At 45.4% G+C, this 23,349-nt stretch overlaps 1 protein-coding gene across 9 annotated transcripts in view; it reads left to right on the top strand.

Moving 5' to 3' along the window:
- The window catches only part of MBNL2 (muscleblind like splicing regulator 2), a 166,513-nt gene that overhangs the window by 38,081 nt on the left and 105,083 nt on the right, over positions 1-23,349 (top strand). For all 9 annotated transcript variants that reach the window (XM_056109942.1, XM_056109938.1, XM_056109940.1 and 6 more), the window contains exon 2: positions 16,129-16,903. In XM_056109942.1, coding sequence (XP_055965917.1) covers positions 16,730-16,903 — 174 coding nt within the window. In that variant the 5' untranslated portion in view covers positions 16,129-16,729. The remainder of the gene's footprint in view (positions 1-16,128; positions 16,904-23,349) is intronic.

The following is a 23,349-nucleotide window of genomic DNA, read 5'->3' as shown; positions in this document are numbered from 1 at the left end:
TCAAGTTCCCTAGGAATGAGGGGATTTAGGAGTTGGTTACATTTTTATAGACTGTTCCCTGGCTGGCCAGCTCTGTCCTTTGGTTACTCGGGGCTTGAAGTGTGGTAAGTGTTTGTTGTTGGTTTGGATTCTAGCAGTTCGCCCAGTGTCCTGATAGCTGAGAAGAGCAATTGGCTCACGGATGTCTGAGTACAACATGCTTGTGACTTGAGTCATTCCTTGTCAAGGGCCATTAAAAACACTGTGTGACAGGAAATGGATTCTTTTTTTTTGGGGGGGGAGGAAGGGGGAGTTAGAAAACAGTTTTGAGTGTGAGTGGCTTGATAGTGAAGTTGGAGCCCTGCTTTGATAAATGGATCTTTCTCCGTGATGGATTCCTCAGTTCTCCTTTTTGGCCAAAACTCTTCTGTAGGGAAGGGACCCGATGGCGTGAACCAGGGTTGGGATCCCATCACCCATGGGTCTGACTCTGCTAGGCTCTTACAAACAGGAGCATCCCACATCCTAAAACCTGGGGAGCACCCGACCACACTTGCCTAATCTGTCGTCTCTGTGCTCCGAAGAACTGTGTCTGCGAACTTTTGGGGCTCTGTGAGATCAAACAGCAGGTTGGAGGGCTAGAAGTTTCCGCCTGGCAAACCTCTCTGGGATATATTCTATAATGGATGGTGAGCTTCCAGAAGAGGGGATCCTAGTTATGACCACCCCCAGGGCTAGGGCAGAGAAAGAACTGTTTTCTCTCTGCCTAATTTAGAGATGTGTTTGTCCCCAGAGACGGGGTGTATCGAGGATCTTGGTGGCTCAAAAATTGGGTCTTTTCTTGGCCTCAGGCCAGACTGTGCCTCTTGGAACTCGATCTTAGCAAGGAGCATACTCGTGTTTACTTTGAGCAACCGTTCTACAGACCGTTCTACAGACGCCCTTGCTTCCAATTTGAAAGTTGCAGACTCTTGCTTTGAAGCCACGGCGTCCCCCATCGTGCAGACTGTGACGGGGGTATGGGTGAGTCTCAGTGCAAATAATATTGTGTCCGAGTCTAATGGACTAACAGGTGAAGTGTAATGGACTAACAGTCTAACAGGCGAAGACGAGGAATGAAACCAACCTACGGGGCTTCTTCTGAGACCCAACACTTGTATCCTTTGTGTAGATTGGAGCCAACAACTTCAGCAAACAGCTCTTTGCTCCTGCTCCTCACTGAGCACTTGGTACAGGGCCCCCACACTCTCCACCCCACCCCTGCCCCCTCTCTTCTGGACTCTGCAGTAGGAGGAGCCAATAGATGCCTCCAAATGACCCTCTTCTCCCTGCACAATTGCTCTCGTTAGCTCCCGTAGCTCAAAGGGACCGCTAACAAATCTAGGCCAAACCCAGCAGAGCTGATAAGATTTCCCAAAGAGTTCCTAAAAATACATTTCTCCTTAAATCAGCCTTGCCAATCACTGAGCAATCACAGAACTTTCAAGGCAGAAGTGTCCTGAGAAACGGCGGCAGCCCGTCTGTGTTTTCAGAGCTAAGAGACGGGAGTCCCAGAGAGCTGAAATAATGGGCGAGAGCAAGGGTAGTTGGGAAATACTTCGAGTCACGTCATGCAGACGGGACAAAGCCCGAGCCAAGGCTCTGTGTTTTATTCATTTATTTCTGTCTGTGGGTTTTTTCCCCCAGTGACACGGCTCCTCCTCCCTGCATGCTTCATTATTTCAAAGTTCAGTGTTGTGCCTGGTGTTGGAGACTCAGACAGACAGACCCTGGCCTCAGAGATCTGTACTCTGCTCGGGGGGAGGGGGGTGGTGGAGTGGGAATGACTGGACATGTCCAGGGTCTTGAGTACGTGTGATGAGAGGGACTTTGGAGGGAAATAAACCAGGTGAGTAGGAGCAAGGAGCAAGGCCTGATGCAATGTTGCATCACGAGTATCCCAGTGGACTGGATGTCTGGGCGAAAAGCATTCTCAGCAGAGAGAGCACAGATGCAGCCCCGGGGGAGTCTGTGCTTGGCGCTCAGTGGTGGGTGGCTGGATGGAAAGGGACCTGGGAGAGGGGGAGAGGGGGAGGCAAGGCTTGGGACGATGGAGGCAGAGGTCAGTGTGGGTCATCTTGGCAGTCATACTCAGGACATGGTGGGCTACGGGAGGGGCCTGGGCAAGAAAGTGGCACTGTCTTAGGACATTGGGAAGGGGTTCCTAGAATAACGCGTGCAGGACTTTTCTCCAGCCCTGCTCTTGCTGGTGGAGAAGGAAGCCGGGCTGCTGTGCTTGGCTGTTAAGAGCATCTTAGTGCTTTCTCGCTAGAGGAGGATCCTCAGCACTCCTGGCACGATCCTCCTTCACTCTGGGGCTCTTTTGCTCCTGCTGACTGAACCATTCTGTAGTTTCCAGGGCTCTCTGGAGGCCGAGGAGTCACCTCTGCCTGTGTCGCTGGAGAACTCTCTTCTCCCGCACAAAAAGCCGGGCCGCTTTCACTCTCCTGCCTTTCACACAGCACCAGGCTGTGTGATTCTGCTGTTCTTAACTCCTTGACTTTGGGGTGTCTCTGCCGTTCAGCTCTCAGGCTCACCCCTAGAATGTGTAGCACTCTGAACCTTTCTCTGAGCAGGTTTCAGGTTCCCAAAGGGCAGCTTCCCAGAAGCGAGCCCCTGACTTCAAAGAAGAGAGTTGGAAGTGACTCTTGCTGCTGCTCCCTGGGGTTCTTGCTGTGCCTACCCTTTCTCCCAAGAGCAGCAGGTGCTGAGCGCCCCAGAGCCCTGCACCCAGCCCCCCTCAAAGCAGCCGCTGCAGAGCCTGCATCCTTGATCTCACACCACCCCTACTAACTGTCCGCAGGCCCTCCGTCTTCCATGGCATTTGAGTTTCCAGGGTTGCTCTTGCAACTCTGAGCCTCTCTCCTGGCCTCCTGGATGGAGCCCTGTTCAGAGGACCCCTTTCTAGTGCCACATTTAATGCAGCAAGGATGGGGCTGGGAGAGAGTGTGTCGGGAAGGGCACTTGCCTTGCATGTGGCTGACCCAGGTTCAATCCCCAGCATCCATATCCTCTCCTGAGACTGCCAGGAGTAATTCCTGAGCTCTGAGCCAGGAGTAACCCCTGAGCATCGCTGAATGTGGCTCCCAAAACAAAATATAACCCAGCAAGGAGTCTTTATTTTATTTTTGGCAGTATTTGATTACATTTACCATTCAAACATCAATCCCACCAACATTATACCTTCCCGCCACCATATTTGGGATGATTCCATCCCAAACCCCAATCCCTGTCCCAAAGCAGAGATGAAATAATATATTTTGTATTGTTTGGTATGAAAAGGGCTGGAGTGATAGCGCAGCAGGTAGGGCATTTGCCTTGCACGCAGCCAACATGGCCAGCCCGAGTTCAATTCCTCCGCCCCTCTTGGAGAGCCTGGCAAGTTACCGAGAGTATTTCACCTGCACGGCAAAGCCTGGCAAGCTCCCTGTGACGTATTCGATATGCCAAACACAGTAACAATTGTCACAGTGGAGATGTTACTGGGCCCGCTCGAGCAAGTTGATGAACAATGGGAGGACAGTGACAGTGACAGTGGTATGAAAAACCGCTGAAAATGCTACAAAAAAAGTATCTGTAGAGGACAGAGTGTGAAGATTGTTCTATTTTGGCAGGGACCATGAAGCCCTTCGATAAGAGATCACTAACATATTGTTAAAGGTTGAGCCAACAAGGAGTCTTGAACCTGTTCCAGGCCTTGTCTTTCCTCTCCTAGAGACATACATAGGTATAGAATTAACACACACACTCCCTCTGCCTCTCTCTCCCCTCCCCCTATCTCTCTCTCATTTGGGCCATTCCAGGGTCTTTGCTGTCGTTTCCTTGACTGTTCATCCCAGTGCCGTGTCCCATTCCCAGTTCCTCTCTACCCCTTTGTTCCTCACGTGCTCCCCCTCCCCCGACACACAGGCTCCCAATACTGATCTCCTCTTTGACTCCTCTCTTTCCTGACCTTGGTCATTTTCAGTCCCTGAAGATCATCTGTTTCCTCTGGAGGCTGTTCCCCAGCCAGGATCAGGATATATTGCCTGTCCCCATGGCAACAGAATGTTTGCACTCTAGGCCTTCTCCTTGTCCCTGGACTCTGACCAGTGTCCTGCCTGTGAGCACTTCTCACTTTTTATACCTCCTACAGGATGCTCCTTGCAGCTGTGGGATCTTGCTAGCCCCCTCGGGAGCTCCCCAGTATCTACTAATAATGATCCTGATGTTGTTGTACTCGATTAGACTTACGTGATCTAGGACGTTCTTCACGGAGGTAAAAATACTCCTTAAGCACTTTGGACGTTTAAAGGAGCATTTCCCCCTATTGTCTAGATGATTAAGGAGTCTCTCTGGAGTTGAGGGTTGTTCACATTTCGCAGTGGATGGAGTCTCCCCTAAGCAGTGGAGGACCTACCCCTCCCTGTCTCATGGATTTTGAATGAACTACTGGGCATTCACCTAGATAAGTTCCATTCATAGTGGTCGCGGTCATTAACTTATCTGGGAGCTGGAGCAATAGCACAGCGGTAGGGCGTTTGCCTTGTGCGCAGCCAACCCAACCGAGCTGGGTTCGATTCCTCTGCCCCTCTCGGAGAGCCCGGCAAGCTACCGAGAGTATCTCACCTGCATGGGAAAGCCTGGCAAGCTACCTGTGACGTATTTGATATGTCAAACACAGTAACAACAAGTCTCACAATGGAGACGTTACTGGGCCCACTCGAACAAATCGATGAACAACGGGAAGACAGTGTTGTTGTGTTGTGTTAATGTGTAAGGTGAAAGAAATATTTGTAATAGTTTTAGTGGAATTGAATTTTTCAGTGTTGCTACCACTGTGAAAACTGAGGCAGGATTGTTCTTTCACTTGCCGGGAACAGGCTTGAGTGACTCTCTGTTTGGAATAGCTACTTGTAATACCTGTGTCCATCTATATTTGCTTTCGTCTCTCAAGTGAACACTGACCACCTCGTTCTGTCTTCAAATATGCCTGTACCCAAACATTGTGCTTTGGGGGCTTGGAAGATAGTATAATGGTTAGAACACATGCAAGGCCTGCACTAGACTGTAGCCTGAGTACCCCATGGCCCCCCTGAACATATCTGAGTGCTGCCTGAGAGACCCCCAAGCACTACCTGGTGACCCACCACACCTCAGGGGTAGAGCAGCATCCTGTCCTTGACTACATTTAGTTGAGTGGCCCCATTGCCCAGAAATCACCAGGGTGCTCCCCAGATGCCCTGAGTTCTACTTGGGAGCACCCCCTAACCCCCCTGCTAAAAATTTCAAAGAAATTTTAAAGTGCCCATCATTTGTTTTATAACAAGTTGCTTCTTTGCACTCTTAGTTCAACTTCATCATGACTCTATGTTGATAGGAAAGCAATGGTGCTTGATTATTTGTTCTTTTCATTGGTGACAGAGGTTGAGTTACAAAAGTTTCTGTGCCAAAGGGCCGGACAGCATTTGTAGACAGAGGTGCTGATGTAATGGAGGTTGGGGAGTGGGGGCAGGGAAGCGGTCAGCTGATAAGCAGCCTTGTCCACCACAGGCTGTGACCAAGGAAGGAAATGGATGTTCTGAAAAAAGACTTCTCTGGGAACTCCAGGGCCGGGCACAGCTGCCAGCTCCATAATCATTCTTTTCCAAGCAGCTTTTGGGCCTGGGCATTCAGGAAACCGGTAAATGCTGTCAGTCTTAAATGGTCTCTAATACAATTGCTTTCCTGCTAATGAGAGCATCTCCTAACTGAATTAGAAATGCTTAGGTAGAAAGTACAGACACAGTGAAAAAATAGAATTTGAATACAAATAGGTATGAAATATATTATATCTGGCTGTCGCTTCAAGAGTCTATTTAGAAATTTCTTCAAATGGGAGAATTCAACCCGTTCCTGGAAACTATCATGAAAACAGATTGGAAATGTTCGTATGCTCATAGGAGCCCTGAATATGGTAGAATTTTTGAAGTCAGGCTACAATCATTGATCCAGATCCATCACTGCTTCGGGAGTCCAGATCATGCTGGGGGTCAAACTCAAGATCTCTCACATTGTAGTCACATTGTAGGCAGATATTCTCCCAACTGAACTCTTTCTCCAGCCCCTCAGGGATTTACCGGTTTGCCTTAATGATACAAGAGGTCAGTTTGAGTTGGGGATCTCCTTTTATTATTGCTAATATGGAACATAGGCTTGTCTTCCTCACTCTGTGATTTGGTGTCTAGTGTTGTGTTTCCCGGATGGAGGTATATCTAAAAGGCCCTGATGAAAATGTATTGGAATGTATGGGCAAAAAATTCTTGGAGGGCCGGCGCAACAGTACAACGGGTAGGGTATTTGCCTTGCATGTGGCTGAGCCGGGTTCGATCCCCAGCATCCCATATGGTCCACCCATCACTGCCACACTGCCAGGAGTATTTCCTGAGTGCAGAGCCAGGAGTACCCTTGAGCATTGCTGGGTATGACCCAAAAAGCAAAAATAAAACAAAACAAAACCAATCCGGGAAAGTGCACAGTTGTCTGGTGCGATTGCTTTTAATGCCAGGGGCCTAAGTTTGGGCCCCAGCACTGCATGGTCCCCCAAGCACTGCCAAGAGCTACACCCAAGCATCCAGCCCATTGTGATCCCAAAACAAAACAAAAGTATGAGCAAAAGAACAAGTCTCTAGGGGAAATGCAGACACCATTGTTTGACGTGACTCTTTCCCTGCTTAGGATGTTTGCGCATCTGAAATTTCTCTTAGCATCTACCACGGTTTGCTTGATGTTTGTTCCAGGAAATCTCACAGGGCCTGCACTGCCTTCCTAGAAGGGCCCTTTATCCTTTTGTTTTCTTATGCTTCATGGACTTCACACTGATCTGTCTTCTTTAGTGAGTTCAGATGATTTCTCACCAACATATATGTGTTGATATATGTGTGTGCACACGTGCGTCTGGGTGTATGTGTGCATGTCAACAGGCAGGAGAGGCCTTAGCTAATGTGGACCAGGGTTTGATACTATAGACACAAGAGAGAATGCTTAAAACATAACACCGGCACTTATTTGGTTGCAGTACATACATTTATAGCTGAGGTATTTTCAACCCCCTGGATTCTAAAGAAGGAAACCCAAGCCCAGCGAGTTGAGGGAACACTACACAGCTATTTAGGGCACTCGAAATAGAGTAGGAAAAGTCAGTTCTTTCCCCTAAACTAGTACAAAGCACCATTGTATTTTTAGTTGCCATAAATGAACACTGGAAAGGTGTCTAGAAAGAAAAATCCTTCTTTTCACTTGCCTTGACCCTTTTTGGAAAAGTCAGCCCAGTTCTTGATTTCCTTCCCAGTGGGGCCTGTGTTCAAGGCTGCATCGTGATTGGTCCACAGAGTCTCCAGGGGGATGGCCACTGTCAGGGCCCCCCTCCCAGTGGCTGTGATTACAGGGCAGGATTACACCCACTCCTGGGGGTCAAGTGGCCCTCAGCCCAGTCCTCCAGCCCAGGCAACTGTGGCTTGGCTCATGGCTCATGATACAGGGGGAGGGAGGGGACTCATTGACCCCCAGGGGGTGCGAGCATGCTGATAGCAACTTTCCATTAAGCTCTAGAAATAAAGGTGGGGGACGCACCAGCATCCAGCCACTCCCAGGAAGGAAAAATCATTAAGAAAAAAAAATGAGAGTGAAAAGTTATCTTAAAAAACAAAAGGAAAAAGGAAAAGTAGCCTTAAAATAAAACAGCAAGAACTCCTTTCCCCCCTCCCCCAAGAGTAAACTCAAGGAGAGTTGCTGTATTGTAATTAGATTTATGCAAAATAAAATTAAAGGCATCCCATAAATTACTTAATGGATAATGAGTCCTTGACTGTCTGACTCAGAATCGGTTTGTTTTGCAAGGATCCTTTAATCAGCTCCCTAGGAGGCCACTGTCTGGCCGGCAGCTGAAATGCCACGATGGCCCAGCCGGGCTGCTGCGGTGTGCGCAGAGGAGAGCGCGCACTCCCGCTCAGGGCAGCCCCGCGTTCAAGACTGGACACGACGCGTGTTTTCCCCTGGAGCAGAGCGCAGGCAAGGCAGCACACCTGGCCGGCGGCGCCCAGGCTTGCCTGCCCGGAGCGGGTGGGGTGGGGTGTGGAATGAAGAGGGCCCTCCCGGGCGGGCGCTCTCCGCCCCACCAGGGGAGAGGGAGGAGGAGGAAGGGGAGGAGGGAGAGCGGCTGTTTCTTTGAGGATTGCCTCGAAGAATCCTGAGTGATAATCCTGAGTTACAGATTTCAGAAAGCCCAACTCTTCATCAGACATTGGTGTGTGTGTGTGTGTGTGTGTGTGTGTGTGTGTGTGTGTGTGTGTGTGTGTGTGTTTCGACAGTCCTGGCGTTGCTCAGGAATAACTCCTGGCTCTGCACTCAGGAATCACTCCAGCCCAGGCTCAGACCCAGGTCGACTGCGTGCAAGGCAAGCACCCTCTCTGCTGTCCAGTCATTCCAGCCCCGGCTGAAATAACAGTTTGAAAGATGGAGTGGCATGGAGTCAAGGCCCCCCGGCAAAGGATTGTTTGGAGACAAATGACAAGTCTCTGAGTGTTTCAGGAAAGATGACAGAGCCTTGCCTCTCTGTCCCTGAACGTCACTCTGGCCTTTTCTTTGAAGATGCCCCATCTCCGTGCGCATATGCACTTCTCTTGTTTTTTTCTTTTCTCTCTCTCCCCCCCTTCGCTCTCCACTCTCTCTTCACCCTCCTTCTCTCTCCTCTCTCTCTTTCTTCTCACCTCTCTCCTCTTTCCTCTCTTGCCTCTCTTCTCTCTCCATTCTCCCTTTTCCTCCCTCCCTCTCTCTTCTTTCTCCTCTCTCTTAGCTCTCTTCCCCTTCTCTCTCTCTCCTCTCTTTTCTCCCTCCCTCTCTCTAATCTCTTTTCTCTTTCTCCTTCTTCTTATCCCCTTTCTCCTTCCTTTCTCCTCCCTCTCTCACTCTCCTCCCTCTCTCCTCCCTCTCTCTCCTTCCTCTTCCCCCTCTCTCCGGATCCCACTGGCCAGGCACCAAGGATCCAGGCCCTGGGGATACTACCCCCTCTCCAGAGAGTCTCCCCTTAGGCAAGGGTTTGGGCACAAAGTCCACTCCCTGCCCCCCATCCTCTTGCCCCAAGGTCTGCCTCCATCCCAGACAAAGCCAGTCAGTCTCTGGAATACTTCTAGAGGGAAATCCTTCCAGGGACAGTGCTCTCTGTAGAACCTCCTTTTGCTTTCTGTTGGTTGCCCCAAAGAGAAGACTGACCAGCTCTCCTGCACCATGGGTGCGGGAAACAGGGACCCCAAGACCCCAAGGTCAACTCCAGGTGGGATCCTTGTTCTCTTAGTGGTCCTTCATCCAAAGCCAGAAGAGTTTCCTGGAACTTACATTGCTGGGTTCTGCTTCCCCGGGCACCCCAGTCAGTATCCCAGGCCTGAGAACCTGCATTTCTAAGCAGCTGACCTGGGTACTGCATTTTGAAAATCACTAGACTGAGAATTCTGTGTCTCAAACCATTTCTGGGTAACTCCCCACCCTCAACCCCAGCTTTCACCCCAGTGCCCCCTGCTGGAACTTTTCAGTGAAATAATACTGCAGTATTTTCTTTGGGTCCATATTAAAATGAAAATGTCCACCGAAGGAAGACCAGGAGTTTATTGGACAAATATTTGTTGAGCATATTCTGCATACCAGGCTCTGAGCCGCACTCAGGGGATTTGCACGTAATTGACAGAGTCTATTATACATACAGGGCCAGTCCTTAGGAGCTTATGGGGGGGGGGAGCAGTTGGATAAACCAGTATTTACAGTTCTTGTGAATGAAAGAATAATGATATCTCCTTCAAAATCCTCACCGCGCTGTGTTTAAAGGAGGGCTAAAGGAGGTCATTGAAAGGGGAATGGGGGTGGCTGAGTATAAACATCACTTTGGAGTGGATGGTGGTGGCAGCTGGGCTGGTGGGCTTGGTCACCTCGCTGGGTCTTTTAGGGCAAACTCGTCTCCTCTTCGAAGGACAGAGAAAGGCAGGAAGGCTATCTGGGATTTCTGAATGCCAGAAGAGGGCTAGGAAAGGAAAAACCACCACAACAAAACAAAGACCAGAGAATATACCTGTGGGCAATGGCTTCAAAATTCTGCTGTTTCTGCCCTCAGTAAACTCCCGGGGATGGCATTGATGGGGATGCTGAAAATAGAGCTGAAACTTGGGTCAAAAGGCAGAAGCCTCCAGAAGGCATTGGCCTGGAGGAAGTTAAGCCAAGAACCTGAGCAGGAGAGCATGCTTCCTGGTCAGCCCAGAAACAACTTCTTTTTCTTTTTTTTTTTAAATCTCTCCCCTCCCCCAAATAGGAGACTAACACCCAAGAATAGTTGAGATAAGTACCAGGAGGTTCACTCCATGGCATGGAGCCTAGCCACACATGCTGGGAGAAAAAGCAGCTCAGATAGAGAAGGGAAAACCAAGTAAAGGGTGTTGGGAGAATCCGCCCAGGATGGGAGATGCATGCTGAAAGTAGACTATAGACCGAACATGATTGCCAGTCAGTGCCTCTTTTGCAAACCACAGCCCCCTAAAGGAGAGAGAGAACTAAAGGGAATGCCCTGCCACAGAGCCCAGAAACTTCTAGAAATGGGACGTGGCACCTTGCATTTCATCAGAGCCTGTGCAAACACATTTGGGTGGGCCTTTATTGAGAAATAGATAATAGGTGTCCTCCCCGCCTAGATGCATTTGATCAGGGACATGAATTGGGAAGATGAATTTTAAAAAAATGTTGCCCTGCCCCTCCCTCCCTGAGGGCAGTACAGGATGCAGACCCACCACCTGGTTCCTGGTAGCAAGGCTGGTCTATAGGCTGCACGGGGCAGCAGGGGGTCTGCAGGCTCCTGAGAAACCTTTCCCGGACTCTGGGACAGTAGCAGCTGAAGGGGGCAGGGAGGGGTGAGCAGGCGTCAAGACTTTGTAGTGTCACTCTGGGATCTGTGTACTTGGGAAGCCGTCCCCGTGGGTTTCCCTTTGGTGGCAAAGCAAGGCGGCTTGCTTGCGAAAGCAGGGATGGCCCAGATCAGTGCCCCGGGCGCCCCATGCCGTTGGCTGTTTGATGGCCCAGAAACTGCTCAATCACAGAACCTCTGGCTGGAGCCAAGCCGCCCGGCACCATCTTGCTCATTAAGAAAGAACCACGGTGGGGGTGGGGAGAGCGGTGGGGGTGGGGAGAGCGGGACAGTGGATTTATTCTATCCAGGTGCCTAAGGCAAACCCTCCTGTGCAGGGGAACAGCACTTACAAAGTACTAGTGTGCTGCTTCTGTGATCTCTCTTTTGGGACCGTGCTTTGGTCACAAGTGTGTGTGTGTGTGTGTGTGTGTGTGTAGGGGGCATACACCCGTTACTGACATTTTATAGATGAAGAAGTCAGAAGTCGGAATTCACCGACTTCTGACTTCTAGAGAAATGGATTCACCCAGGTCATTCTTGGGATTCTCTATAACTTCTTTATAGAGAAATGGATTCACCCAAGGTCATAAGACAAGGAACCTTGGTGAAAGGAGAGTTAGAAACTCACCAAATACCCATAACACCAGATTAGTTGCTGCTGTTTAGAAAATAATGTCCTAGTTGAAAACAATGTGAAAGCGCCCATTTCCCCCCACTCTCCCACACCCCAGGAGAATACCATCAATGGAAGTAGAATGTTTACTGCATGTAAAATTCTGGATTTTTAAAAGAGTAGAGCAAAGAAGCAGGCGAGACAGCCTTCATTATAAATTGTTAAACACTATCAAATCATGCTGTAATCTGTACACCACAGAGTCATTCTTGAGATATTTTCACGTTCTGGTTTTCCCTACTATTTTGAACTTGGTCTTTATTTTGTACTTAGAAAACATCACAACTTGGATTCTGAATTCTGACAGGAAATACCTGACTGGCATTTAAGATTTGATAAAGTTATAGTTGAAAAGTAGGAGTCCCACCCCCACCAAAAAAAAAAAAAGAGAAAACAAAGACAAAGAACAGTAAATCTACTAAATTGCTCCAAACATACTTACGTTTCCTAGTGACTCATATAAGTGTCAGCCTTTAAGTTAAATCCCTCTATGATTTAGAATAAATAAAAAATTCAATTTAGGTTTTCCATGGCATAAGGCATTTCAAAGAGCTCAGTATGTGACCAGTGGCTTTTTTGTTTGTTTGTTTTGTTTTATTGATTTTTTAATTTTTTAATACATCACCGTGAGTTGCAGTTACAGACTTACAAACTTTTGTGCTTATGTTTCAGTCATACAATGATCGAGTACCCGTCCCTCCACTTGTGTCCATTCTTCACCACCAATGTTCCCAGTACCCGCCCCCGCCTTTGTGGCAGGCACATTCCCTTTTACTCTCTCTTCTCTCTCTCTTTCTCTCTCTCTCTCTCTCTCTCTCTCTCTCTCTCTCTCTCTCTCTCTCTCCCCTCCCCCCTTTGGGGTGTTATGGTCTGCAATGCAAGCATTGAATGACCATCATGTTCAGTCTGTAGTCTACTTCCGGCATGCATCTCCCATCCTGAGCGGGCCCTCTAAACGCCCTTTACTTAGTGGTCCCATCTCTGTTTGAGCTGCATTTTCCCCCAGCTTGTGAGACCAGCCTCCAAGCCATGGAGCAAACTTCCTGGTACTTATCTTTACAATTCTTGGGTGTTAGTCTCCCATTCTGTTACTTTATATTCCACAAATGAGTGCCATCTATGTCTGTCCGTCTCTTTCTGACTCATTTCACTTAACATGATACTTTACAGGTTGATCCTACTAATGGCTTTTTGTTGGAGACAGGAACCCTGACTCTAACTCGAGCTCCCCAAGAACTGCCTGGAGGCTGATGGAGTTCGGCGTGTTAGCAAAATGAGTCTTATTCCTGGGTGACTGTGGTGAAAGATGGTCTTCTGTGTCCCTGCGCATCTTCACCCATTTTCCTTCGTGGCCTCTGCTAATTAAATCTGTGTGCTCGCTTCTCCCTTTCCATAGCTGCCTGCCTCCATCCGCTCCAGGAAATGGAGGTTATGTTGATCCAAGGAAGGCACTGCCCTGGATGACAGTCTCTCCGTACCTTCTAGGTTAGAAACAGACCAGAAGTTGGGAGAGAGAGTGGATTCTTGAGAGGTTAGGATAATCACAAATTATGCAGTATGATACTTATCTTTCTTTCTGGAAGTACTTTGACTTTTCTAGGGCTCTTGAAGTTTGGCTTCTCTACATTTAACTTTTTGTTTTGTGGGTTTGGGGGATTGGTGGCCAAATCAAACAGAGCACAGGACTGACTTCTTGTGGGGCTTGGGGGGTACCAGGGGATGCCAGGGATCTAACATGCCTGTAAGTAAAATGCTGTAACTGCTGTACTATCCCATCAGTCTCTGGTTTCTCTGCATTTAAAAGTATGTTTATCTTAGGGGTGAAGTGATAGTACAGAGGGTAGGGTGCTTGCCTTGCACGCAGCCAGCCCGGGTTCTATCCCTGGCATCTCTTATGGTCCTCTGAACACCGTCAGGAGTGATTCCTGAGTGCAGAGCCAAGAGTAATCTCTGAGAATTTCCAGGTGTAACCCAAGAATTAAAATAAATGAATAAAAGTATTTTCTTCTTAGCAGGAGATAGCACAGGGGTAAGGCACTTGCATTGTATGCAGTGACTTGGTTTGGTCCCTACTACTTCATGTGGTCCCCTGAGCCACCACCAGGATGACCACAGAGGGAGGAGTAAGCTCTGAGAATCACTCAGCATGCCCCTCAAAAACAACAGCAAAAAAAATACACGTTCCCCTAAATCTCATCTGACCATCTAAATTGCAGTTGGATTTTCTTAGTAACTAGAAGTGGGAATCAGTTTGTCTCCGAGCAGGGAAAATATCTTCTTATCTAAAAGTATAAGCAGAACCATGGCTCATTCACTGCACTGCATTATGTCTGTGTGGTTTTCAGAAATACTTGAGTAATTAATTATTCATCACTAGTCATCTCTGCATAAATATATTTGCCTGTTTCTGCTCCTACACAGAAAGCCTTGGCAAAGATCAGGTGGCCTTTGAGGACGAGTGTCCCCGGCATCTTTGTTATCCAGTGGCCTCATTAGACCCTGCCCCACGGGGCTCAGGAATTCTATAAACTACTGTGCAAATATGAACTCGCTGTGCCAGACCCATTATTTGAAATCACCCTGTTATTAGGGCCCCTGCTCCCCTGAATACAGAGGCAGGAATACTTCCTTTCCTTTGCTTCCCGCCTCCTTTGTTCTCCACGGGGGTTACAGGTGGGGGTGGAAGTAATGAGGGTGCAGGTCCAGGCTGGTCTGTGAAACCCGACCCAGAGTCAATTTGATTATTAGACTCATCTTCTTAAACTCCCTAACCTGCGCCAGTCAGTGCGGGCTGCTGGGAACACAGTATTGCCAACTCAACAAGCAAGAGCCTGCCTGACCCCTCAGCTATTTTACAACTGAAGTGAGGTATGTGACAGAGCTTTCTAGGTTGCCAAGTCCCTTCCATGCGCCTATCATTAGAATTCATTCAAACACTTCTGCTCACGAGTTCAAGTATTGGGATGAAGTGGCATTTCCACTAGTCTCAAGAGATGCCCTGCTAAACCCGCACATAATCTGATGAGCTTGAGTTGCGTTGCTTCTCTTCCCCTGTTGGAAACTCTGTTCATACCCCCCACCCCCTCAAGAGCCCTAGAGGCCAGGGAAGCCTGTTCAGCTTGGTTTGCCTGGAGTTAAACTCAACCTAATTGATTGTGGGCCAATTATTTTTTTTTCAGGGAATGTTTGTGAGCCACTCAAGAATTATTGCTCTTGAACATAGTTGATACCTGCTAATTCAAAATAATCTGCTTCCGGTATTCATTAAGTGCTTAGTTAAAAAAAATTTCTGGATGGAGAGGAGAAAGAAGTATTGCAGGTAGCTTGTGACATGAGTTTCTGAAAATGGTCAATTTCTGGCATTTCTCCCCTACACTGCTTGGTCCAGTGTTGTTGCAGAAAACAATTTTTTATGAAGGGATCTGATTTGTAAAGTTATTCATGATTGAGTTTTAGGCATAAAATGTTCCTACCCCCCTCCCATCACTCGTGTCAAGTTCCCTCCATTAATGTCCCCAGTTTCCCTCCAACTCCTCAGCCTGCTTCTGTTTCAAGCAATTTTTATTATAATTTTAAGCACCATTGTTTATAAATACTGTTACTGGTGGGGCTTCATGCAGAACATATTTCAGCACCATACCCTTATGACATTTTGAATGTTTTCATAATTTTGCGATCCATGAAAGTATCCAAAGAAATTAAATACACTGATTTTTGAAATCTGATGGAATCTGACTTTACTGAAGATGGTTATGTTGTAGGTTGAACTAAAGCATTCCGAAGAATCCTTTGAAGGTTGTGACTCAGTTCAAAACTAAACAGTGAACTGTGACACATTTGCCTTCATTCATTGACTCAGTGAGTCAAATCAGGAAGATCAGAAGGAAAGTGTTTTTGAGAGCCTGGTAGATGTCAGAAAGTAAAGAACTAGGGATTCAGAAAGGAAAAGTAAAAAGAATAGGCCTAATCCTTCTAGCATTTGCAGTGTGATGACAAAGACTCCCGCTAAGCAAGTAACACTAGTCAAGAGAAAGCATTAGTAGTCATTCTGAGGAGAACATGAGACCTCTCCATATGTAAGATCAACTCTCTGTAAACTAGACTAAAGATTGATGGGAAACAAGGAGTTGACATTTTCCCCCAAATGACAGCATCTTTGTCATAGCAAGAGACACATCCCAAAGAACAGTTCATAACTTTTCTGACAATAAAATCAATGCCCTAAATGTGAAATTAATTGGAAGGCAGAGTTCTAATACAGTGTTTTGGCGATTAAGCACATTAGATTGAATTGTTTCAGAATGCCTAATTATTGTGTCTGCCACACTCATCTGTTTGAGTCATTCCTAACGTTTGGACTCCTGCCTAGACCGTTTCTGCAGTACGGTTGCAGTTCAGTCCTCTCTCCAACTTTTCTCCCACCAGCCTCTAAACTCAGAACTGCACTTTTGCAAAGATCAGAGTGAAAGCATTTGCTCGCATGTGTGGACACCCTTGGATTTGGGTGTGAGTTGATGTTTTTATTTGTGTTTTGCAGGTTCATGATTTAAAAGTGCCTGTGTGAAGTCACCGTTGCCGGGAAACTGCCTCTGGGGAGTGCACGTGGGGTTTCAGTCTTGGTTTTCTGTCCAGTACGTGTAACCCTGACCTTACAAGTGGATGAAGATACCTCAATGGTCTGACTTTGCCAACTGCTTGACTTCGGAATTTCAAGAGGCCGAAGCAGGGGAAGCCAGCCTTTGTGCTGAAGTCTAAGTGGTTTATTTTCTAGCAGCGTTGAATGCTGTGAGCTCAGCCTTCTTCCAAGGAGTGCCATGGTGTTATAGTCACTTTATTAAAAACGGTTGTGTCAGCAAAACAGTCAAGAGACTCAGGACGTTTACAGCCAGAGATGACACTGAGCGTGCTTTTATTGCGACCCATAGTCCTCAAGTGGGGCCTATTGATTGATGAGTGATCGCTGATAAATCCTCTCCTTGCTCTTGTGTCCTGGGTGGTCGGATTTCTTTAAGCAATTTTATCACTTACCTTCTGACTTTACCTGTGGGCTTTCCCACAGCAGCAATTTTGGCATCATTGGCACTTGGATTGACTGCATCCTGTAACAGAGACTAACAGAATCCAAAGTCTTGGTTACCATGGCCTTGAACGTCGCCCCAGTGAGAGATACAAAGTGGCTGACACTGGAAGTCTGCAGGCAGTTCCAGAGAGGGACATGCTCGCGCTCTGATGAGGAATGCAAATTTGCTCACCCCCCCAAAAGTTGCCAGGTGGAAAATGGAAGAGTCATCGCCTGCTTTGATTCTCTGAAGGTAAGATAGATGCTTGTTATGGGCCAAGGGACTTGGCTCTGAAATGCCTAGCTTTGTAGATGTACGATAGTTTCAGCAATTACTTTTTGATTCTGTTTTCTTCTTGTGATTTTTGAGAGATTTTTTGAGAGATTTTTGGCTCACATTTTTTTTTCCACATCAGGCACATTTAAATTTCTTTTAGATCCAGGTTTAAATTAAAACTCCAGGATGATGTTTTTTTGGGACTGATGCGACTTTCATGAATCCAAGAGTTTTAAATCAAAGTCTGGTTTGTGACAACTAAAGATAAATATTTTATTAATGTTTGATCTTCTTGGGGTTATATGAAGGTGAAGAAATTGAAAGAGTCACTTTTATGTGCCAATAGTTCTGATTCATCTCTTGGAGCACAGTTGCTGCTCTTGTGGTTCTCTTTTGACTCAGGACTCGCTAAGGCACCACTTAATAGGCTTCTCATTCTCTTTGAGAGTTTGTCATGGTCAACAGAAACTTCCAAATGTAAGCAGACTTCCAAAATTCCCGAGAACCTACTATGCAGAAATTAACCCCAAATATGCCACAGAAGAAAGGATGGGACTTAAGATTGTACCTTTGAGAGCCTCCTTGTCTCCTGGGGGAACAGCCACCAGTATCTAACAACAAAAAAGGCAGAAAGAGACTAATGCCTGCAAGGAGAAATTGAAAGAAAATTTCTATGGCATTTGTAGGCGACACATGTGACTTCCAGCTTAATGTCTCAAACATGTCTTAGGAAGCACTGGCCCTTGAGTCATAAACTGACTGGGGTAGAGTTTGGTCTTGAAGAAATGGAAGGATTATAATGAAAGATCTCATTGAAAACAAATGTGTGTGACTCAGCACATATTTCTTTGAGGTTTATTTCACCCTAACATTATAGATTCTGTGAAGCTCACAACACTTAGGGCAATGTCATGAAACTGGTTCTCAGTGGCGATCAGATAGATTGCTTTAGAAAGAGAGAGACAGAGACAGAGACACAGAGAGACAGAGACAGAGATTAGATTTGCTTAACATTTATATCTCCGCAGAGCTTTATATAAATCAGGTTGCCAAGTAGTAGAAGATAAAAAAATAAAATTTGATTTGTATTCTTGACATATGCTTTGGAAAATCACTGTGCTGTGAATTTATAAAATAGTGTTCATAGCCTATTCTTGAGTTTGAAGAGCTGGGTATGTTTGATGGGAAAAGTTCATCTTAAAATTTTTAAAAATGTCTTATAAATAGAAGTCAAAATTGAAAGTCAAAATTGAAATTAAATTGTATCTTTAAGTATATCTTAATGAGAAAATATGTACAAAAACACAGATGGTACATTTATAGTCCAACAAAGTCTTTAACGAATTAAGACTGTTAAAACTTCGATATGCTGTTCACCTCAACAACTACCTCTGTTTCGTTGCTGCTTTTATAAAAGGGTAAATTAGATGTTAAATTATAAAATTTATACATGAGTGAATAGGTGGATAAATCATTATCCAACAATATAAGCCACGTTTATGTCAGCATTTATTTTGAATTGAGTAAGAAAGTAAGGTAGGTATGTGTTTTCTGTGACCATCATCAATGGCATTGTTCAGCATATAAAGCAACATACACCTTTGTGTAAACTCACACAAAAGGGGGCAGCGTCACACCCTCCTAAGGCCATCTCGATCTCAGACTACAGTGCTCAGGCCAGATAGTCTTTCCCACCCCTAGCAGGATCCTAGTCTCGTCGTTACTTTTGGATCATGACAGCATTTGTCTATGATCAAACTCTTAACTTATAGTTAAGAATCATGGCACCTAGGCCTGGCCCATTCTGATGCCAGGGTAGCTCACCGCTTGCCCTGGGTCCATTCAGTCCCTCGTTGGGACCCTGCTTTTGGGGTGTTAGGAACTAAGGGCAACTGAAGCTTAAGTCGAGAAAGCAGATGCCCGGGAGTGAATAATATTCAAAGCCAATCAAATCCTAAGTTACAAAGCATAATGTTAACGGTCTTCCTGTATCTATACAAAAAGGATATTGCTTTAAAGTAAACTGTTCATAAAGCATAAGGAGAGGATAAAGGCAATATTTCACTCATACATATAAAATCATAGATTTCTGGGAAACTGACATTACAAACTAACAGAGTGTGATTAGGGGGAAAGCTGATTAACTGGATGGGGAGGAGAGCATAGGGAAGACTGTTTACAGATAAACACAATGGAATGGAAGTGCCTCAGGAGCACTGTGATGGGTGTAACCAGATAAACCTAAGCTTCTTGTGGAAGAAGGACAAAGCAATGTTATCCTACACACCTTTCTGAAATAGTGATTTGTTTTCTATTGCTATTATAACGAGCAATAATTTAGAAACCTAAAAGAACATGGGTATATTATTTTACAGTTGTAGAATGGAGTATCTCTTGCTTACAATGAAGCTTTTATTATGATTTGGGTATTAAAAAGCAGTATCGGAAAAAAAAAGTTAATAAGACATTTTAAGACATAAAAATGGGTCATTTTTCCAGATTCTTTTCCTTTTCTTCATTTCATTAATCTACGTCTACCCTTACAGGAGACTGAGTAGTAATTTTTTAACTAATATTAATATTTGTCAGATTTCTTTAAAACTTGAGCAAAATGTTCGGGAATGTCACAAATGTCTCAAACATGTCTTAAAAAGCACTGGCCCTTGAGTCATTAACAGATTTGGGTAGAATTTAGTCTTGAAGAAATGGAAGGATTATAATGAGAGATCTCATTGAAAACAAAAGCGAGGGAATTATTCACAACCTAGTATGGTGAAATATTTCCTCCTTGGCAACAGAACAGCAGCTCTGCCTCCTTTCTAACCTCTCCCTTCACTGAATTCACCAGAACCACCACTGTTTGAGGGTTTCTCTCTCTGGGGAAAGGGTTAAGAATGGTTTCATTTTCGTGTCTAAGTATGAACCAAGACCTGTGACTGCCAAGCACTGTTGCAAATGAGGAGGAACTTTAAAAGTCATTTTCAGAAGTGTCTACTGGAACCATTTTCATGTGGAGAACCACAGATATATATTGCCCCGAGATATGTTAACTTTAAGAATTGTACGGTTTCGGGGTATTTGCATGTGAAACTATGTATTTTAAATTTGTCCAAACAAAAAAACTAGCCCACAGGCACAGCAGGACAGGTGTGAGAGTCTGAACACTGCCCAGCCACTTTCCAACCGCCGATAGATTCTGTGTCACATCTTTTATTTTATTTCCTCCCCAGTGAGTAAGACTCTTCCCCTGGCAACTGACTCACGTCTGCACAGTGCTCAATACCATGTCACCATCTTCAGCCATGCAGAGTGGTTGTGTCATATGTTTCCAGTCGCAAGCCTAGAAAATAAGACAAGCACTCAAAAATCCTAGTGAAAAAGAAATGCAATGATGGTCATAATGAAGTTGTTTGATTTTATTTAACTTAATAGATCTAAAGGCATAACTGCGGGAAACCAATCTATGTAAGAGAGAGGACATGGGCTTTGAATTCAGACAGACCAGGTCTTTGAAAGGACTCTGGACATACCCAGAGTAGGTTTATCATTTGTGACAAGGTATTTCTACGTCTTGACTTCAGTTTCCCCTTATACAAAATTGATGTAATAATGCCTGTTGCCGATGGGTAACTGGCCTAACGTATGCTAGATACCCATTAGTTTCTTTCCCTCGGTAATAAAGGATCAATATCAAAGGAGACCCATTGATTTTTTTGAGGATGGGTAAGATGCTTCCAACTCTTGCAGAGTCTGCCTCTTAATGTGCTTGAAGTCTCTTCCTGACTGTGTGACAATACCCAGTGATGCAAATTAATCCTGGCATCAAAAGAGATCAAGTGTGAGGCAGACAGCATTTTGTTGTTATTACAAAATGTTTTCTGCAAACATGGTTTCTCAATGCAGATCTGCCAGAGGAATCTCTGTTGACAGATCTCTGTAAAGACAAGTCCCTTTGAGCCTGAGCTAGTCCTTTTCTGTTTTTGTCACGAGTTATTTGTATAGAGGAGTAAATTTGGAGGTGTTTGGGAAAGAGACTTGCTGAGCTCTCTGGTGAGAGAGATATTCTACATATATGAATACTTCCATACAGTATGTTTCAGAAACTAGAGTTCTTGCGTTTGTGCTTTAGTCACAACTGTTGCCTTGCACCAGTGTAGGTGTGACTGCTGTGTACACCAGCCTATGTGATTTTGTTTCAATGGCAGTATTATTATGAACAATGGAATTGCTTAAATGTTTTCCAGACGGCCAGTTACATTCCAGAACATTGTGTTCCACAAGTTAGGTAAACATGACAAAATGCAAATTGCTTCATGAGCAACTGGACCCAATTTACCTCATTGCCGCCTTTAGGATCCATAAAGCAGTTTTCCTCACTGTTGAGATGTCCAAGACTGTTCTTTACAGGACCGGTTCCATAACTGAGAGCAATAAATCAGGATTGTTACCCATATGGCAGCATGCAGAAAGGGGCAGATGAATTAGTTTTTATGCTTGTGGAGACAAAAGGTTTTAGCATTCACCCCAGGTGTCAAGTATTTAATATATTTATATAAACCATTGAATGTTAGCAGTTTTGAAAAAAGAGAAGCACCCTTTAAACTTATATTCTAATTTTGGCAAAAAATAAACAAACCACCCTAAAATCGCCCTTCTGGAATATTGGGGGAAGTGGTTTAGACCTTACGTAATATTTATATAAAACTTGGTTCAAAGACACTGTGATTCTTTTAGCACCTAAGTTGGATGACATCACTTCTCTCTTCAAGGCCTTCCAGTAACTTCCTGTCTCACTGCCAGGAAAGACCCATCCTTGTAAAAAACTGTCCAGGCCTTAGGAGATGGGGTTCCCACCCTCACCTCACCATCCCTCTGGCCCTTCTCCAGTCCACTCCAAACACCTTCCTTCTTGTTGTGCTCCGAATGTGCCAAGGCAGCACTGGCATTGACTCCTGTCCTACTGGGGCCGCTCCTGCCTCTGGTACCTGCCAATCTTACTGTCAGTTGTGACTCCTCCTTCCTATCATTCACTTTACCTTTCTCCCCCGGATTCCTCTGTGATAGCCTGTTGGTGAATAGTTTATGTTTTATGGGTTATCTCTTTTCTGTTTCCAGTCTACTGCCATCTCCACCCCAACTGCGGGGAGAGTGTGTCATTGACTGTGATTATTGTTGTGTCCCCCAGAACCTAGAAGACTTCTCTGTCCAGTCACTGTCTGGGATATTGGATAGAAGGGCCTGGGAAAGTAATTGTGATTCTGCCATTTGGCTCATGTCCGGCTGTTGATGGATGCACTGCCACTCGAGGCCCTTTCCCAGCCTGGCTTTTGTGATCAACATGCCTTAAAGGGTGCAGTGACCAGTCTGTGCAATTATGGACTATGTTCCTCTTTTCCTAGGCCAGTAGATCTGAAAATCAGGATTCTCAGTGCAGGAACTGGGAGATGCTGGTGTAACTCGGAAAGACTACTTCAACTTGGAAAGTGCGCAAGAAAGCCACTTGTATGTAATACAGAAGCTACTTTTGCTTTGTTTTGAACCATATCAGACAGTGCTTAGGAGTTAGTACTCCTGCTGTGCACTAAGGGATCATTCCTGGTGGGGCTCAGAGGACCTTATGTGGTGCTGGGGATGAAACCCGGGTTGGCCACATGTAAGTGCCTTACCTGCCGCACTCTCGCTCCTGTCCCCAGAAGCTACTTTTCATTATTCTCCAAGTCTTCCCAATTTTCAGGAATGTACCCAGGGATATGGCAGAGGGGGAATCACATGCTCTCCATATCTGAGACCCTTCACACATCTGAGCATAGGTCCCAGACAATAGAATACAAACAAAGCTAAGCAAAATAGCACATTTAAAAACGATGAAAAACAAGAATATTTTCTGTTTATTTACCCATGAGAGGCTAGCTCTAAGCTGTTGGTTAAAATAGATCTGTTTTTATTTTTATGGGTGATAATTTCAACATGAAAAGAAAATGCCGCTGGGATGGGATTGGCCACTTGGGGACTGTTCTTAAAAACATACCCCGGAAGATCTAAAACTGGTTCATTTGGTTTTGACCTTAAGTTTATGTGCTTGGGTTGCCACTTAAATGAAGCGAATGCCTTACAGATACTGCTTGACTGTTTTCTGTGTTATATCCCTAATTTCAATTCCCCAAATGGGATTTTTTAAAAAAAATCAAAATTAGGAATCTTAATAAAAAAATTTAAAAAATCATAAATTTTGATTCAAGGTTAAATCCCTAATTTTTACTCAGCTGAACTGAGACAGTCATGTAGTTATTGAGAGAAATCACCATAGTCATAAAGCTATCAGCTGGGAACTTTCCATGCATGATCTTTTATCTTCCAACAACTCTAGCAGGTCAATATTATTCAGCCAAACTTACAGATGTGGAGACAGACCCAGATCTAAG

Source organism: Sorex fumeus, unplaced genomic scaffold, assembly GCF_029834395.1.
Source record: "Sorex fumeus unplaced genomic scaffold, SorFum_2.1 ptg000008l, whole genome shotgun sequence".
In the NCBI taxonomy this organism is placed as follows: domain Eukaryota; kingdom Metazoa; phylum Chordata; class Mammalia; order Eulipotyphla; family Soricidae; genus Sorex; species Sorex fumeus.
This window is presented reverse-complemented; position numbering and strand designations above follow the sequence as displayed.